This window comes from Acanthisitta chloris, unplaced genomic scaffold, assembly GCF_000695815.1.
Source record: "Acanthisitta chloris isolate BGI_N310 unplaced genomic scaffold, ASM69581v1 scaffold1946, whole genome shotgun sequence".
Classification (NCBI taxonomy): domain Eukaryota; kingdom Metazoa; phylum Chordata; class Aves; order Passeriformes; family Acanthisittidae; genus Acanthisitta; species Acanthisitta chloris.
In genome coordinates, this window is record NW_008679716.1 from 30021 (window position 1) to 45135 (window position 15115).

At 47.2% G+C, this 15115-nt stretch overlaps 1 protein-coding gene across 1 annotated transcript in view; it reads left to right on the forward strand.

Moving 5' to 3' along the window:
• Positions 1-13377, forward strand: part of LOC103804782 (plexin-A4-like) — a gene marked incomplete at its 3' end in the record, with an annotated part of 18324 nt that extends 4947 nt beyond the window's left edge. The window contains exon 2 of the mRNA XM_009077412.1: positions 13195-13377. Coding sequence (XP_009075660.1) covers positions 13195-13377 — 183 coding nt within the window. The remainder of the gene's footprint in view (positions 1-13194) is intronic.
• Between the last annotated feature and the right edge of the window lie 1738 nt (positions 13378-15115).

Consider the following 15115-nt stretch of genomic DNA (forward strand, 5'->3'; position numbering starts at 1 on the left):
ACACAGTCAGACCTTCAGACCCTTTGGCTGTATAACAAGAGAGTCTTGAGTCACGGAAACACAACCACTGCAGTGTGGTGCATCAGTGTAGGGAGCAGGGGGAGCAGGGCTGGATGGGTGTGCAGGGGGTTGGCAGAGAGAAGGGATGTTCTGGAGGGAAAAAATAGGCTTCTTAAGACAGAAAACAAACTTTAAAAGAGTTAAGAAAAAAGATGTGGACCCTTTGGCTGTATAACAAGAGAGTCTTGAGTCACGGAAACACAACCACTGCAGTGTGGTGCATCAGTGTAGGGAGCAGGGGGAGCAGGGCTGGATGGGTGTGCAGGGGGTTGGCAGAGAGAAGGGATGTTCTGGAGGGAAAAAATAGGCTTCTTAAGACAGAAAACAAACTTTAAAAGAGTTAAGAAAAAAGATGTGGTTTAAATATGCTTAACAGACTTGCAATTGAACAACCTGATGTGGTTGAAGTTGTCCCTGTTCATTGCAGTTGGACTAGTTGAACTTTCAAGGTTCCTTCCAGCCCAAACCAGTCTGTAGTTCTATGGTGCCATTGGGAAATGGCTGGATTCCTTAAAAAACGTATAAAAATAGGCATTTGGGAGGAGAGTGGAGAGGTAAATGTGCCATTTTGGTGCAGGACTTGATCACTGGGGGATTTGTTGGTTTTCATTACTATGAGATAGGATTCGTAGGTGTATTTTGAAGCCTGGTGAGAATTTTACAACCAGGATGCTCAGCAGGAGCTTTCCCTCTCTCTTGGGGAGAAAACAGGCAAACTGCTGAGGGAGACATGCAAACACAGATGAAGAAGAGGAAGGTAGTGGAGCCTGACCCAGTGAGGGTGTCAGGGCCTGCAGGGAGAGGAGAGGAGCAGAAATCTTTGCTGGAGCTTTGGCTTGCAATGAAGTCCCAAACACAGTGTGTAGTTGGCACATGATCCTGACTGTCAACTTAGGAGCTGGTTGCATCCTCTCCTGGGAGATCCTGGTCTTCTCATCAGTCTGATCTGCCTCTCAGCATCACCTGCTGCTTTGCAGCCTAACAGACTCCAGTCCCTGAGCTGGAAAGGTGTCACCTCCTCGCTGCAGCTTTTACCAGATACACAGCACAAATATCTGCCCAAGATAATCACAATGTCTGTCCCCAACTATCTCCTGGCTTCTGCCTTTTGCTGGTATTTTCTTTTCCTTTTGGCAGGAAATGGAGTTTGACTGTTTAAATTACTGTATTCAATCTCTTCCTGTTTTTCATGGCAGCTCTGTCACTTGAGGGAGAAGAGAAATGTTTTCAAAGCTGACCAGCCAACAAAAGGCCTATGTGTAAAGAGCTGGGCAATATTTTCCCAACACTTTGCTAACAGAAGTGGATGTCTGGGACCAGAGTCATTGTTTGATGAGTGACTTGGCTATAAAGGCTTCTGTGGCATAGGCTGTAACTTCCCCAAAACCTCTTTGCAGATACTGCTGCTGAGATCCCTGAGAGTCCTCCATCTCTTCCATACATCTGTTCCTCAAGTGTTATCTGCTCTTCTGCTCCCTCCTGCTTTCTCTGCATCCCCCTGCCCATCCTAGATGAATCAAGATGGGGAGCAGCATCTCCACTGTTTTATAGGAGGGTTGGCTAAGGCACAGTGAAACACAACTTGCAGCCTGGAGACTCCTGGATTTTAGTGCTGTGCCCAACAGTTGTGGGAAGAGGGAATATCATCCTAGCTATTGCATTCCTTTCTAGCGTGGGGGACAGAAGAACAGGTCATCCTGAAAGAAAAAATATGTGCTGGAGCTGCTGGAAAGAAGGAGCATTTCAAGGAAAAAAGTCACTTTACAAACTAAAAAGCAGAAATTTTCATCTCTATCTGTCCTTTTCCCCATTGTTTGGCCTTAAAAGGGAAAGGTTGGAGTGAAAGGGAGTGTTTACTTTTGCTTAGCCCTTGGGAATAGGAATGTGTGGAAGGAGGTCTGTGTGATCCTGGTGCTTTGACATCTGGCACACACAGCCATGCCCATTCCTCCTGGCTGGGTTGGTCAGTATGTGATCCTGATGCTTTCCCAGGGGAATTACTTGCACACAGGAATGAGTTATTGATTTTGTTAGACCCTGTGGTGTCTCTGCTTCCCAGTCAGGCCACCCTAAGTAAATCTCTGCATGTGTCAGTCCCACTGGTGCTTGCACAATAGGTCTTTTTGTTCATCTCAACTGGACAGACCATGCACAAGAGTTTTGCATACACATCTTTACTCCAAATTATACAGGGTCATGTTTCCGATCCAAAGGGTTCATGGTCAGTGGAGGTCAGTTCTTGGTCAGCTTTCAACAGTGCTTTCTTCTCTTTCTCTGAAAATGCAAATAAGAGCAGGAAACCCCCTCAAAAAAATCCCAGAGTGCAGTTTGTGGAGAGGCAGTGCCCTCAGAAATCCAGTAATGCCCCTCTGGGAATGCCCACTGGAGACTTGGAGATGGAGCAAACACGACTACTGCTGCCAGATCTGTGTTTGTGGAATTGGTCACATCAGTTTGTGTTGGATGGGAGTGTGTGTGCATGTGTGCAGAGCGTGTTGGCTGAGGGATTCTGAGCCCAGAAACTGTGATAAGAGGAGAGACAGCATCCTCCTGCTGATGGTGAGGGCTGGAGCCAAGGAGGCTGAGCTGGGGAGGCAAAGGGACAAGGAGTAGGCCACTGGCTTAGGGTTTGTGCAGCTGAGCTTTATGATTTGCACCCTCCCACTCCTCATTTTTCCAGCAGGCCTGGCCATCCTGTCGCTGCAGTGCTAGGTGTGCTCTGGGATGAAGGATGCTTCAGCAGGGAGAAATGTTCTCTTGCTCCATGAGGCAGCTCGGGGAGCTCTTTCCAGCACCACGACTGGTATTTCTCATGATGGTTGTCAGTGGTGGAAGTGATCACAGATGTCTGGGGCCATGCTCCTCAGGCTAATGGAGAGCAGATGAGTTCATATCTCCACTGCTCCAAGCAAGGTCCTGCCCTTGGAACTGGAATTGGGAAATTCTCCCCACCTCCTCTTCTGTGAGGTGAGCAGCAAGCTCATTAACTCATTAGCACTAAGTCACTGACTAGCAGGCCTGTTGTTGAGGCTAGAGACATGATGGTTGGCATCTAATGGAGCTGCAGGAACAAGGCCCTCCTGGCTTTTCCACTGACACGTGCCTGTGGCTGAGCTGTGTTGAGTGAGCACCACAGGACTTCCCCAGCATCTGCAGGAGCTCTTAATTCAGCCTGGATATAACTGCTGGCAACATCCCAGTCCTCTGAACATCCTCAAAAAGCCAACTGCTAATTCAGGTGGGGCTGCACATGCTAACCTGGTGAGAGCTCCTTTGCAGGGGCTTCTCAGCCAGCACGTGGGTTCATCTTCACTTCTCCCTCAGGAATGTTTTTCCTCCCATGTGTCACCTCTCTGCTTTCAGCCAGCAGGGATAAGGACCCTTCCCTACCTATATAAAGGGCTCTGCACTCCAGGAAGGAAAAAAAGTGGCTTTGAAGGCCCTGGAGGAGAGAAAACCAAAAACTCTTAATCATCTACATTGGCTGAATCTTGCACTTAAGGTCTGTAAACCAGAGCCTAATTGCATGGAGAGGATGATTGCAATTGAGGTCTTAAGTGGTCCCCTCCATATCAAACACCTGTTCTGGATGCTGTCACATTGGTGGCTGCAGAAAGAATGCTGGCAGTAATTAACAACCTCGATATCACACCCCCACCCTGAAACCCCTCCTTCCCAAATCCTTAGTGTCCTGGGAGGGGAAAAAAATACACATGCAGGGGAAACAACCTCCTTCTAAAACCTGTTCATTCCCAGAGTGCCAAACCCTTGCACAGAGCTGTTCTCCCCCTCTGGGTGACCCCAGGCACACAAAGTGTGCATTGAGAGCAGGACCCAAGGCTGCAGACTCACTGTGCCTGAGACACTGCAGGTGCAGCTCCCACCCTCACCAGCACTCCCATCTCTGACCATATTGGCTACACCTGAGCAGCTCAGGCTCCTGCAGTAATTAGCTCCAGGTGCTAGAGGTTCCTTCAGCTTTATATAGGTGAGCAGTTGTCATGGTTTAACCCTAGCAGCAGCCAAGAACCACACTGCCTCTCACTCCCTCCCCCACCAAGGGGATGGGGGAGCAAATTAGAAGGGTAAAAGCTACAAAAACTCATGGGTTGAGATAAAGACAGTTCAATAGAGGAAGCCAAAGTTGCACACACAAGCAAAGCAAAACAGAGAATTAATTCACTGCTTCCCACAGACAGGAGGTGTTCAGCATCTCCAGGAGAGCAGGGCCCATCACGCGTAACGGTTCCTTGGGAAGACAAACACCATCACTCCAGATGTCCCCCCTTCCTCCTTCTTCCTCCCACCTTATATACTGAGCATGATGTCCTGTGGTATGGAATATCCCTTTGGTCAGTTTGGGTCACCTGTCCCAGCTGTGTCTCCTCCCAATCTCCCATGCCGCCTCAACTCCCTTGCCATGTGGCAGTGTGGGAAGCAGCAAAGGCCTTGACTCTGTGTAAGCTCTGCTCAGCAATAACAAAAACATCTCTGCATTATCAACTCTGTGTTCTGCACAAAACCCAAACATAGCCCCATACTAGCCTCTGTGAAGAAAGTTGACTGTATGTACTTCAGCTCAAACCAGCACAGCAGTGTGGCAGCACCTCCTTCCCTGCCTCTGCTATTTCCCTGTGCTCCCTCCCACGTGGAGAGTTACATTTGTTTCTGGGAACTTTGCTGTTTCTCCTGCCAGCAACTCAAGCTGTTATCTTCTGTGGTCAAGCCCTGAGGTTGTCTGTGGCTCAACCTATCATTTTTGGAGGGCTCCATAGGATCTCCTCATTGTCTTCCACGCCAGGAGATCAAGGACTTTGCAAACCTGACCTCGTGCTGCCTGGCCAGGAGGTTTCCTTGCAGGGATTCTTTTTTTGGTAAAAGAAGAAGAAAGCAAACCCAGCTGTCCTGGAAGAGCCAGAAGCAAAGTGACTCCAGCGCTCATGGTGAGCCTGATGCTATATAAAGCACCTCCGGAGTACAGAGTATGTGGGTTTGGACAATGCCCATTCTGTTGAGAAGGGGATTGAGGGTGTGCTGGAATCAGCATTGCTTGCTGGCATAAATCCTCTGCAGCCCCTTTCTCCCTTGCCTGGTGTAAGTGTAGCTGTTGGGGTGAAACACAGTGCAGGGTCTGTCTTTGAACTTGGAGAATCAGCAGATATTTAGCCTCTGGGAATTAGCTGATGCACATGTCTGTTTATTTATATCCTAGGAAACATACAAGGCTGATTTGTTTCCCTCCCTTGAGTGATGCATGTTTTTTTGTTTATCCAGATTGCATGGGTGGGTCCTTGGTGTACTAGGTAGGATAAGAGAGGTGTAGGAAGAGCCACCCTGAAGACTGGATGGTGTGAAGATAGAGATGAGAAAGGCTGTTCTACCTACAGAGAAATGTCCAGATCTCCTCTGACTGTATTTCTGCCTCAGACAGTCCCAGCGTGGCAGAGAATGAAGCACAGAATGTTAAGGGGTTGGAATGGACCTTGTAGATCAGCTAATCCCATGGGCAGGGACACATGCCGCTGCATCTGACTGTGCTGGTGTGGTCTTTAAGGTCTTTCTAGCCCAAACCATTCTGTAATTCTATGACTGTATGGTTAAAAGAGAGACTTGTGTTTCCTCTGTACTATATTGCAGCTGGTGTAGCTGCTAGAACATGTGGGTGACATTAGAGCAGTAGGAACAACATGGTATTTTCCCTGTTTCAATGTCATTACCCTGTTGCTGTCAGCATTCCAAAATATAATAGGATTTATTCAGTTGATTTATCCTGTAAACAAGCAATATTAGCCAGGCACGTAGTTAGACCCAGAATGGCTGAGTGAAGCAACGTGCAGAAGGGACTCTACAAATTCCCTCCTGCTAAGGAGGGAATGACCCAGCACTCCTCGATGGGTTGGGGCTGTTGGTTGGGATCCTGAGCCAGGGAAGACAGAGCTGTAGTTGGGCTGTGTCCCTGCTGCAGCCTCTGCTTGCACAGTGCTGCTTTCAGATGCAGGAGGAGTCGCAGCTTAATGGCTTGAGTGAATTTACACTTGCTCTGAATTCCTCAAGTACCTAGATCTGCACAGATAGAGGCAGCAGCAGGGAGAGTTTTCTTTTCAGGGCTCGAGTGCTTTAGTTTGTTGTTTAAACTGATAAGGAGATGATAGGACCAGACACATCTTTTGCCTCCCTGATACAGATGCAGAGCGCTGCATCTCGGTGTTATTTGGTCAGCAAAGCTCTACCTAGCCAAGCTCTCACAGTTTTCCCGTGCTGTGGAGCAGCAGCACATACATCTCCTTCATTCCAACACTTAGCTTACCTTTGCAGGACCCACGGTGAGGCTTAATTGATGCTGTGAAGAGGCTCTGGGCTCTCCGGGGAAGGTGTTGTTTGCATGCAGAGCAGCCTCGTTGTTTCATTTCTGTAGCACTGGTGGTGCATGTGGCACTTTGTAGCCCAAATGAGCATTTTGGCTGTGTAACAAAATGATAATTCTCGTGTTTGTGATGCAGTGGAGCATTGTCAGCACAGGGGAGGGAGCAGGACTCTATCCAGCAAGGTGCTGGTGTGTGTCACTCAGGACTGAGAAGTGCTTGGCAATGCCAGAAATGCTCAAAAAATGCTGTTTTAACGACTTTCCTGCCAATAAATAGTGGGAGGTAACGAGTCAGGCATGTTGTCTGTGAAAGGGAGGAGAGTCAGCAGGAGAAGGATCCTGCACCCTTCAGCATTGCAGTGATGATGATGTTGTTATGGAGACTTGAAGAATCCTTCAGTGAGGCTCTTGTGTCCACCTGGTGAAGGTGGACACTGGAGTTTGTCACTGTTAGGGGTCTCTGTAGGATGGACATGCCTGAGAGGAACCTGTGTTATGGCAAGGATGTTCAGGATTGTGAGACACAGCTGACAGATGGAGCTCCAGTCTCTTCTTACACCTCTTCCATCACTGCAGTTGATGTTTCCAGGAGCTTGTTATGTAGACAACCTTTGGCTGGTCATGGAAATGTGACATCTTTTAGGATAAAATGCAGCACCATCTCTCACAGGTGTCTTTCTGCCTACACAAAAATCCTTTTCACCAAGATTTCCTCTCTCTGAGACTTTCTCCCCATCTCAGCTAGAGCAGCGCCAGGGAAAGTCAGTGCTACTGTATTTCAGGTGTGTGCCACAGCTTTGCTGCTGAAATATGTTCATACAGAAGTGCTCTTGCAGCTTATTTGATCAATACTTCCCTTTTGAAAAATCCCTAAATGCTTATTTATCCAAAAAACTGTGATGGTTTCAAAGGCAGAGTCTCCACACTCAATAATCTCTTTTTTTTGTGGGGGATGATGTGAAAAATCTTTCTGAAGCAAGAAACAAGAAAAGCAAACTGACTGCCAGAATTGCTCAAGTTTTGTGTTATTGGGGTCTAGACAATTTGTAAGGAATGGATGTACCTTGTACACAACTTTTGGCACCATATTCATGCAGAAAACTGGGACTGGAGGATGCTAAATTTACAGCACAACTGCTTTTATTCACAATTCCTAATAATCACCCAACTCTGCTGAGCTAAAGGCCTGGAGAGTAAAGAAGCCTGTTGGTCCCTGGAAGAAGGGCAACCTCCTCCTCCTCAGGAAATTGCACATTTTACGAGGTGGAGGTACATGGTATAGACTGTGGGGAAGTCTCACACTCACAGCATAGCAGGAACATAAATACAAGCATAAAATCTCTGTACTCCATTAAGATTCTGCAGCACTCTGGAAACTTGACACCAGTCCTTGAACTGATGCTTAAACTCCAGACCTAAAACCCAAACACCTGTACCAGTTCTAGTCAATTTGAGTAACTTTTCCCCCCTCTTGTCACGTTCCTGAATTGTGTTTGCATGAAAACCTCTTATCATAGTGGGTGCAATTTCCCTGTAATTGGTCAAGTTACTGTAACTGCACTGTCATTTGTATATGGTGACATGTAATTGCACAGTAACCACAGCTATGGTTGCACAAGTGAAAAACAGAGTACAATTATAACGTATTTCCAAATGCTGGTTCTTTATCCAGCATTTATCCAGCATTATATCACACAGCACGCTGGGGAAACAGGACTGGCTATTTTTGGATGTCATTAGACTGCAGACCAACCACTGAAGGGTGGGTTGGTTGGTGATCTGTGCTGTCTTTGGGTAGTGGCCACAAAAGTTTGAATTGCAGATGACAAAGGTCCATGGCTGTTGATGCCTCTGGGTAAGCCCATGGCATTTTCCTCTCTCTCAGGAATGCATGGGATGGGGAGGGTAGAAACAGGCATCAAATTATGGGAATGATGTGGCATGAGGTGAAAGTCAGAGAGGCTTTGTCCATCCCTAGCTTGACACAGCCAACAGGCTGAAATGTGGTGGTTCTGACGAAGTTCACAGCACAGATCATGGGGAGAAGAGCAGGTGGACCAAAACCCACTGATTGCACAGGACTCAGAAGAGATACTCAGAGGCAGCATGGCCAGAAGCAGAGAGAATGCAGGAGATCAGAGTCAATCCAACGCAAAGGATTAATGCCATGGGTAGGGCAAACCAGTGTCTGATCAGAGGTTCACCAAACATTGAAGCCTGTGCTGATAGCATCAAGAGGCCATGCACAGGCAAACAGGAGAAGCACAAGCCTTGGGTACCATCCTACTGCTCTTGGAGTTTAAAGATCTGTGGTTTGCAGGGAGATGGTTACCATCACTGCCAGCTCCTCTTTGTGGGGATTTATGGTTCACCAGGTGATGTAGGTCCTAAATTTCCTAGCTTGTACCTCTTTGAGTACTGTGCAGTTCCTGGTGACACATTTTCCTAGGGCTTCCATCTCTCTAGGTTTTAAACATCCTACTGAGTGGCCATGTGCCCATCCTCACCCTCACTCTGGCCTTACAGTCAGGAAGGAAAGAAGACCTTGCAGTCAGGTGGTGGTAAAGACCTTGGATCTCTCCTTGCAAAGACTCCAATGCATATTACTGTTGATTTCTTACTGCTGTTGGCTCCCTGGCCCTGCTGGCAGCACAGACAGCTGTTAATGTATGTGTTCCCTCCACCGTTTGCCATAGCCAAGCCTGAGATAACAGGAGTGAGGAGCCAAGTACCTGCCACTGTGTGAACAGGGCTCTTAGGTATTAGCTGTAAATCAAAGGCAAGGCTTGGCCACTGGGACAGCCTCTGTCCCCAGTGAGTCTGTGGAATTGCTTTGGAGACTGCTGAGATATCTGGAAAAAGGCTCTGGTGCTTTGATTGTGGAGGAAGATTTCACTGGAGTGAAAGCAAGGAGGAATGAGGGGTGGCTAATCCTTTATTGAAGCTGTTCCCCAAATATGGATTAGGCAGTATTTGATTATCAGGGGCTGTTTCAGAGGCAAATAGCAGCTGTTTAAGGGACAATGGATGTATTAGGAGCACTGTTTGCACTGGCCCTCTGATACCTGGTGCTTCAGCCACTCATGCAGTGCCAAAGGACTCACCCCTGCTGGGGAGTCATGAGGACAGGGAAGGTGTTGTAATCAAATCCCTAACTCTTCTGCTGAATTTGGGGGTTTGGGGACTCAGTGAATCCCTAAGGGACTGAGCCAGCACCAACCTTGTAAAACCATCCTCTCCGGGAGGGCTTGGATGTGTTTTATAGGCCTAATCCTGGAGGAGGCAAATGTCTGCCAGGATCCTCCTGTAAATCAGGCCTGTTCTTTTGCACATCCTTCCTGTTCCACTGGTGAATGTGACACTTGGCCACTGTCACAGCTGCAGAGGAACCCCCTGGTTGCCCATGCAGGGAGCAGTGGCAGGGACAGAGCTCAGCTGGTCCCTTCTGCACATCAGCCCGAGATGGAGAGGCAGCTGCTGGGGCTTGGGAGAGGATTTATACCCTGGGAGATGCCAATCAGTCTCAGATGAAGATATTTTGGATATGTAGAGCACCTTAGAAACCCGTGTTTAGCAGCTTTCATGGAGCAGAAGGGTGGTGAGTGCTGGTCCCTCTTTTGCAGGTGTGGGATGATGAACTGATTGATTCCTAACCACAAGCTCCACTTCCCTTCTGGGTTACCTACAGCCTGTGCTGTGACTTTCTGGGTTAGACTTTAACTGCTCAGGATGTGAGAATGGCTGATATTATTCCTCCCTCTTCTGTCCTTCCCTCTGCCTCTCCCTGCTATCCCAGCCTGTGTGGCAGCAGTGTGAGAAGCAGCTTGAATTCATGTCCTCACCTCCTCTTTCATTCTGCAAAGTCGTTAACGCCAAATTGCCAAGCAGAGAAGCTCCAGAGAGTTTAACGTGGCTACTTTATATTGCTGCTAGGAGTGTCTGGAATTGAAAATAAACCTGTGCTTGCAACTCCTGACCCTTTCATCATAAATCCAAAGTTCCTTACGTGTTTCTCTTTGCTGCAGAAGATGTTTCTGCCTGTACAAAGGTCTGTGTGCAGCTGAGAGCCACAGCTGTGCTGAAGCTGGGGGTTGTTTATTTGTAGGGTTTTGCTTGCTGGCGTTTTTTTTGGCAGATGAATCCCAGAGGAAATAACCCAAATATGTTAAATGAAACTAGTTTTCACGTGGCGTGTGGCTCGCTTGGCCTTGCTCCTGTTCTTGGGGGAGGGTTGTCTACATTGCAAACCACAGCTCTGTGGTTGCTTCTCTGGCACCCAAACAATAGCCTGGGAGTGGAGAGAGAATCACAGAATGGTTTGGGTTGAAGGTGACCTTAAAAAAACATCTAATCCAATCTTCCTGCCATGGGCAGGGACACCTGCTAGCCCAGGATGCTCCAGGCCCCATCCAGCTGATGGGGATGTCCTGTTTACTGCAGAGGACAGGTTGGGGTTTGGTGTGCCACAGCACTGAGCCATCCCCATGGGTTTGCTGCAGTGTGGTTTGGTCCTGTGCCCCTGGCTGTGTTTGCTGGCACTGACCTAGCAAGGGGCAGACTGGCCCAGGGAGTTGCTGCATGGACTTGCTGCTTTTTTCAGGGAATCATGGAATGGTTTGGGTTGGAAGGGACCTTCAAGATCATCTTGTTCCAACCTCCCTCAGGGACACCTTCCACTAGCCCAGGTTGCTCCAAGCCCCATCCAACCTGGCCTGGAACACTCCCAGGGATGGAACAGCCACAGCTTCTTTGGGCAACCTGTGCCAAGGACTAACCACCCTCATCATAAACAATTTCTTCTTTATACCTAGTGTGACTCTACCTTCTTTTAGTTTGAAATTATCACCTTTTGTCCTGTTGCTACAGGTCCAAAAAAAGTCTGCCCTTATCTTTCTGATAATTTTCTATGCAGGAAGGCAGATTGGGTGGTTCATTGGGTCTTTCTGGTCTCAAAGTGCTTCAGCTGGAGGAGTTGGTTTTGGTTGTGCTGGAGGGAGAGGAGTGTGTAGGAGGCTGTGCTGCTCCAAGGAAGATGTGTGACTGTGCCACCTCTGCTTGATTCATATTTCACTGCTTGTCAGTGCAATTTCCTCTTGTTTGAGATGGAGCTTCATATGCTCCACCCTAGGAAAGGTATCTGCTGGTAGCATTAAACTTTTCATCTCATGGTGGTGAAGAAAGCTGTCTGGTTTTCCTTAAAAACTTTCTTCCCTTTCCCCTCTTTCTGCCATTTGGGAATTTCTTGCTTTCAGCTTGAAATGATTCTTGTCAGGCCATTAGAGTGAGGACTTAGGCAGTTTTATTACAGCCTTGAAACACAAATCGTGCTAATTTGAGAGCTTAAGAGTTTCTGGTCAAAGTGGGCCTGACTTCAAGTCTGGATCCTTCTCAGATCCTCCATCCAGAGGACAGTTCAGGTTGGAAGGATGTCAGGAGGCTTTATAGCCCAGCCTCCTTCCAAACCATGATACATCTTTGTTAGCTGCTTAGGCTGAGTGAGTGATCTGCAGTCCTTTGCAATCAGATGGCTCTGTTGGGAGGTGACCAAGTGTTTGCAGTTTGGTTGGGTGTCCTCTGGCCCTGTTGGGAGGTGATGAAGTGTTTGCAGTTTGGTTGGGTGTCCTCTCCTCTAACACACCTCCTTTCTTCTGCTGCTTCTGTATTTCCATCCTGACCTATGCAACAAACCTGGGATGCAGATGTAGCTCAGACCTTGCCCTGGCGATGTGAACTTGCAGCATCCTGTGTGCTGCTCCTGGAGGCTGTTGATCTGCTCTGTAATTGCTCTTTGAGCTGGTGCTTTAGCTCTGAAAGGGCAATCTGCAAACACTAATGACTCTTGCAGGCCAGAGCTCAGGCTAGCTGATCCTTACTAATGGCTGTTTGAATTCCTCTAGGTTTTATGTATTTATAAATACATTTAGGACACATTATTCTTCCATTCAGGAAAAGCATCTGTAATTATTGCCTGTAATTGCTGGGTGAGGGAAAAAATGAATCAACTATGAAGCTTTTATTGCTTGTCAACTCGAGCAAGGAGCATCACATATTCTAGCCATGTTTCCAGGAAGATATGAGCTCAGATAAAGGAAATTGTCATGGTCCTTTAGCACTGACATATCAAAACTAGGCAACTTTCCTGGACAATTAATTATTGCCTTGTTAGGCCTTAGTCCAGTAAAACATTTTAAGTGGATGCTTAGCTTCAAATCTGTGAGTGGTCTCAGAGAAGTTAATGAAGTCCAACTGCTTTGGCAGTTGTGATATTTGGAGCTTCATCTTAATTTGACTTATTCTGTGGAGATCTGTAACCTGTACAGCTTCACCTACCATGCAGATGGTGCCCTAAGGTAGAAGAGTTCTCTGTACCATGCTGCTGCTGTGCTTTTGTCACTGGATCCTATGGGAATTATGTGCATAATGTTTTGACAGAGCTGGATATGCTGAAGACATTTTCAGCAGGCTTTGATTGCTAGGTCTGGACTGGTAAAACTGCCTGGTAAAGCAGTAGGAAAAAGGCTCACTGTGATGTATCCTGCTGGGCTGTCATTCAAGAGAACCAAGTTTCCAGTTCTCCTTCTGTCTGTAACTCATCATGCAACTTCGGACAATTTTTTTTCCCACCTCTATGTTCCTCCAGTTCTGCCTCTGTCACTGATTTGTCAGCAGCATAAATTACAGACCTGTTATGCAATGGATGGATACTAACCAAATGGCTGAACTGACGTAGTGACTTCATTTATTGAGACCTCCTTTCCTTTTGTTTGCAGCTGTTAACAATTGATGACAATTTCTGTGGCCTGGATATGAATGCCCCATTGGGAGTATCATCCATGGTGCGAGGGCTCCCCATTTACACCGAGGATGGAGACAGGATGACATCAGTGATTGCCTACGTCTACAAGAACCACTCCCTGGCTTTTGTGGGCACCAAGAGTGGCAAGCTCAAAAAGGTAAGGCCTAATGTGGTTCTCTAACTCAGATTTCATGTTCTTGTGGATTTCATGTCCTCATGGAGATTTGCAGTGTTGTATCAAACGTGGTCGCAGTCCTTATCCTAAGGTGCATCATCTGTATGAGGATAGAAAATGTTTCTTTTGGTTGGCAGAAAACTGTGTTTGACCCTTGAGGGATAGAGCTGAAGTGGGAAAGGATAAAATCCTTCCTCCCAATTGCTGTTCATCAGCAAAGGAGTGTTTCTGGAGTCAAACCACAGCCCCAGTCGCAGACAGACTTGCTGTAATTTGCATCCAACAGGATTTTCTGTGTTCAGCTCTAATTAAGTAGTTGCTCACAGGGTATCTGTGCATGCTGGAGGAAAAGGGATTGTGGCTGAAGTTTAAGGAACAGGATTCATGCTCTGGAGATGTTTCCTTCAGAGCAATGTGACTGGGCTGTGATTTCCCCACGAGCCCAGCATGGGATTAGTGGTGGCTCTGTTCACATCAGGCTCTGTCCTTGTGCTGAGGGAAGAGTGTTTTCATCAAAAGAAAGCTGTGTCTTGAACAATAATGAGCATTATGTTTGTGGCTGATGCCACATAACTACACTCTTCATTGTATTTGGGTTTATGTTCCTGTCTGTGCATTCTCACTGGAAATATGCCCATGGCTAAGCTGAAGCTCTGTAGTTTGCCTTGTAAGGCAGTGGTAGAGAGGCTTGAGAGGTGGAATCATCTGTGGGTGTCTTTGTCAAGGGAAGAAGAGGTATTAGATGTGACCTTCTCATTCTGATGATGGACATCCCCTCTGTCTCAACCCCTGGGGCTAGTGTGGCAATGTGTGTCTGAATGCTCAGCCCAGGAGTGTTATAAAATGTATGTGCAAGGAGATTGTGGCTTGGCTGTAAGGATGGAGATGGGGAGAAGCTGGGAAGGGCCAGCCTTGAGGGCTGTTCTGGATGTTCATCCCTCTTTGAATCCCTTTTTGGAAGTAAAATCTTCCAAGTTGGGCAGGGGAAGATGCTATGGAAAGGTGACCCGCTGTGGCCTGTGCATCAGATGGACAGAGCAGGGAAGAGAGGGAGTTGTTTGTTCATGGATGTTTTAAGGCATGTCTGAAATCTTTGGGTTTATTCCTCTACCTGTTTCTTCACTTGAAAAGAAAATCAGGGTTGTAAATTGAGATGACATTTTCCTCCTGCCGAGGGGAATGGGATCCTGCCCACTGGCTAAAGACTCCGGCTTTGTTCAGCTGAGGAAAGGCTGCTCAGGCAATTCAAAGGAGAATATGCTTTGGGTTGGTTTTTTTTTTATTCAGGCATGTGGAAAAGGAGCCAAATGGGTTTTTAAGTGGTCATAATAAAAATAATCTCCTCCTCTGACTAATTAGGTTTTGCTTTCCTGTCATCTGTGATATCATTACAAACTGTTCAGTTCTCCAGTCAGTCTCCTGGGGGGCAAAACTGGGGGAGCTGAGGTCTGAATGGTAAATATCCATAACACGTAAACAGTTAAGAATGACTCCTGCCTCCCTGCAAGCTGTGGGTTTTTCTTTTGGCTTCAGGAGAAGCAAACTCAGGCACAGCTCTGTCTTCACCTTTGCAGGTCACGTTGCAGAATCCAAGACCTGATTCCTTTTTAATAGGGGAAAATAGGAGAGAAGTTTTTCCTGCTTTACAGAGTGTGGTAGAGAGCAGAGACAGCCTTATAGGGTAAAGAATGAGAAGAGAGGAGCTGGAGTGGTTGATGTA